This window comes from Mizuhopecten yessoensis, unplaced genomic scaffold (assembly GCF_002113885.1).
Source record: "Mizuhopecten yessoensis strain PY_sf001 unplaced genomic scaffold, ASM211388v2 scaffold1281, whole genome shotgun sequence".
NCBI lineage: Eukaryota > Metazoa > Mollusca > Bivalvia > Pectinida > Pectinidae > Mizuhopecten > Mizuhopecten yessoensis.
In genome coordinates this window covers 14,949-18,703 of record NW_018403968.1, presented here as the reverse complement: position 1 = coordinate 18,703, position 3,755 = coordinate 14,949, and the positions used below count along the sequence as shown (strand labels likewise).

Sequence of the window (3,755 nt, the reverse complement as noted above, 5' to 3'; positions counted from 1 at the left end):
GATAATGCTGATCAATCGCTTACGGATGTGGTTACAACACGTATGAGTGCATTGCTTAAAACGAACATGGAGACACCAGAAATAGAAGCCGGTTTCCTAACAGGTATGATTTACTGATAATTTACATAAAGTAATTGGATTTATCAGTATGTAAGCAATAAGGCATATATTTGACACACTGTAGTTTCTGATATCACATTGGAAGTGTTTTGATATGTCTTACAAATATATAACTTAACCGAGTCAAACAAATTAAGAATCAATATTGCTTAGACTTCTCCTTATTTATCAGTGTATGCTACCACAGGTTCTCAAGACGGCTTAGACGGAGATTCGTTGTCAGGTGACACTGCAGCAGTCAAACGAGCATTAGTCGAATCCTTCCAAGTCAAACGTGCTTCACTTAGGGCCAAGTCTGATGGAGCATTTCTTTCTCTGTGGGATATGGGTGGACACACGTCATTTCAGGCTTCACACAACGTCTTTCTTTCTTCACACGGTGTATACCTACTTGTCTTCAGACTGACAGATTTTCTCAAAGACAAGTTGGAAACTGGTAAGTAGATGAACGATCCTTATTATATATTTAGAGTGTATATGGAGAAGTACAGAGATACCTTTTACCATTCATCTTGTACATCACAAATAAATGTCAAAATACGTTTCTCCGTAAAAAATATATAATGTATTGGTGTGTTATCAACATGGAGAATTAAGTCGGATTAAATATATCGCTTATCGAAGACTGTCAATAGAAAGAGGTTTGTAGTTATGATAACACAACATAGTATTTAACTGACGGGGGTAAAAAGCAAAAAAATGAAACTTGTGATATTATTTGATTGCATTTATGAGACGAGAGAAGTGTAAACCGGGTGATGGAACAGTAGAAAGGTAGAACAATATGTATATATTGTAAGGGTGTGAGATAAAAATGTAGTTATTGAATATTGAATATATAAATACTATGTTGATGTGGTACATTGTAACCATAGTATAATTACAAATTGTATTTTGACATAATTACGATAACTTAAGGTAGTGAAGCGGTTTCCTTGCTAAACTGAAGGATAAGTGTGGACTTGTTTTTTTCATTTTGTTAAAAAGTTTTGTAACTTTCTGGTGGGATGAATGTGTGAAAGTAAGCAGATATATAATTTGACGCAATTATTAGCTTTGATTGTAGAGGTAATAATATAAATCATAGATTGGAGAGGTAACAACATAAATCATAGATTGGAGAGGTAATAATATAAATAATGTTAATTGCAACTTAGAAATTGAAATATAACAACAGTGCTTTATGACAAGGCTTTTACCTCTAATAAAAAAAAGTGTAAAAAGAAACGCTGATTCCAGGGGTTAAGCTGAAGACCGGCCAGTTTCAGATTACAATAAATTGAATTGCATTCCTGCATACTCAGAATGAAGCTTCATTTAATAACGTTATAGTAGATCCTTTAAAAGACTATGCAGCTATGCTTATTTCATTCCCATTTTACATATTTTTGAAGCTAGCGGCAAGGCTATTTACTTTAATAAAGTATCCAGTTATAAATGAACATTTATATACAAGTGTCTTATTTTATTCTGCATGGCAGCAAGAGCTAATTTTGCAGAAATGGCAGGTTGTCGTAAATGACGCCCCGGGTTTATATAGTTAATTTTGTTTGCATACATAATGAATGAAATGGGAAAATAACATCCGAGACAGAAAAAAAAGGTATATTTATTACTTAGTTATTTTTCATTTGATTTATTTTTTTCATTTATAATCCATTTTTGGTATAAATTAAACCTAAAGTCGCTGAAGCTGATTTCTTAGACACCTAGACTACTCAGTTCCAGTCACGGTACTATTTCAATCAAGTCTTTGTTAATATAGTTGGTTCATATTACATTTCTTATTTTTCCTCCTCTAATAAAGAAAACGCTTACAAAATCGATGCTTTTCCCCAACTTTGTTCCTTGATATTTTTACCAGTTCAACTGGTTATATTTATAGTATATTTGAAGGAAAAAGGAAGACCCGTGTCTGACTACTATGAAGCCCTATCGCTTAATGTATCCCTTTTCTCTTTCACAAAGTCCTAATATAGTTTTAAGTTCTTTGCCAATGGTGTTTAATGATATAGCTGTGAATATATTCATACATATCTATATTTCCAAGAGACATTTTAATATAGTTTATTAAATCAACATGCACTCTTTATGAGTCTAGATAGACTGAAGAAGTGGATCCGGTTGATTGGCACGTTTTCGTCAGGTGAACTTAACGCGCCAAGAATAAAGCAACATGATCCTCCACTCATTTTCGTCGGCACCTTCCTGGACGAACTTAAGAGAACAACCTTGGTAATGTTATAATTATTCAATGTGGGTATAACACGTTTTCAATTCAAACATGTAACTATAATTATAAGGAAGATTTAGCATTAACACGCTTTATCAAAAACAGTTATTGTTGTTAAGATAAAATATAATACTTGTCATTTTCGTGCACATTGCATTTACACTGGAAAAAACCCACTATGCTTTTGTCTTTATATTTTTATATACAAAAACAATTTGGAATGTGAACTTGTTAGTTACTATTTCAGGACTACGACAAACGTGTACAGGCAATGCAGTCAAACATTGCAAAATTCCCCGAACTTTCAGCTCACAAATTCGTCAGGTTCTGCACAGCCGATAACAGCCTTGGAAATGATGACACGGAACTGGAAGTGTTGCGAGGTTTTATCATTGAAGCAGCCGTACACCAAGATCAATGGGACAGAGAGATCCCGGCCAGATGGGTGAAACTTGAGATGGACTTACTTGAAGCCAGAAAAAAAGGAACCAGGATACTCAAGTTTGCGGAAGTGATTGAAATGAACAAACGTTCTGTAGCCCCTTTACCGGACGAGGATGAGATGAAACTGGCACTGGAGTAAGTATGTCTATTCAAGTATTACGTGGACATAAATAGTAAAAATTTACGTTTACAGTATGTTTTTATTATCATTAAAAGGACAAGCATTTTTTGGATGTTCAAGTTTCCTGTTTTGACTTGTTATTCGTATTACTTGTTCGACGAAATAAGACGCTGGCGATTGTATTTAAAACCCCGGACACGTTCCGTGTCGAATTTCAATATCTATTAGACTAAATTTCGTTCATTTGGAGTCCTAATATCATATGTTTATCGGACCCGTCGATTTAAGATTTAATCGAGTAATTCAATTTGACGTGAAACATTATTTTCACAATAATACGAAAGTAGAGGATATATGGTGAAATTATTTATCTATATCCTAGTGTTTGGGATGTTTTGTGGAGTAATCAGAACTGTCACCTGCCAGTGCATTAAACGTCTTGACTTTGACGTCAACATGTTGATAACGTCTACAATCGACAAAGAAAATATAAAATCATGTATCCATTATCATTTAGTTAGTGCTACAGTATAGCACCTATTGATATTATGTAGTGTGTTGATGGAAGTCAATGAAAGTAAGAATGTATTTCTCTATAACACTAAAGCAATAATGAACAGAACGAAACCCCAAACCGAGACGCTTTGACGTTAAATTGCGATGTTAAAACTGAAACGTTAGATATTCAGCTATAGTTTGTATAGATCTTACTCTCAATCATCTGCCCGTGCAGTTAGAGGAGGTTTTTTTTACTAGAAACTAATCATTCAGTAACATGTATGGTTATATAGCATTACATTTCAATATGGATCGACCCTATTGACACATCAAAAAAAA

General features: G+C 33.9%; 1 protein-coding gene across 1 annotated transcript; it reads left to right on the top strand.

Annotated features, from left to right (window-relative positions):
• Positions 1-6: 6 nt before the first annotated feature.
• LOC110458776 (probable serine/threonine-protein kinase roco4) lies at positions 7-2,951 on the top strand. The gene is made up of 4 exons (XM_021510683.1): positions 7-103; positions 308-556; positions 2,222-2,355; positions 2,601-2,951. Exons 1-4 carry the CDS (start codon positions 43-45, stop codon positions 2,934-2,936), a joined length of 780 nt encoding a protein of 259 aa, XP_021366358.1. The 5' UTR covers positions 7-42; the 3' UTR covers positions 2,937-2,951.
• The last annotated feature ends 804 nt before the right edge of the window (positions 2,952-3,755 follow it).

Excerpts from the sequence above, each read along its gene's own strand:
- LOC110458776 (XM_021510683.1), top strand. The coding sequence starts at position 43 with ATGAGTGCATTGCTTAAAACGAACATGGAGACACCAGAAATAGAAGCC. Across the intron at positions 104-307 it reads AGAAGCCGGTTTCCTAACAG|GTTCTCAAGACGGCTTAGAC; the intron begins GTATGATTTACT and ends ATGCTACCACAG. Across the intron at positions 557-2,221 it reads CAAAGACAAGTTGGAAACTG|ATAGACTGAAGAAGTGGATC; the intron begins GTAAGTAGATGA and ends TTATGAGTCTAG.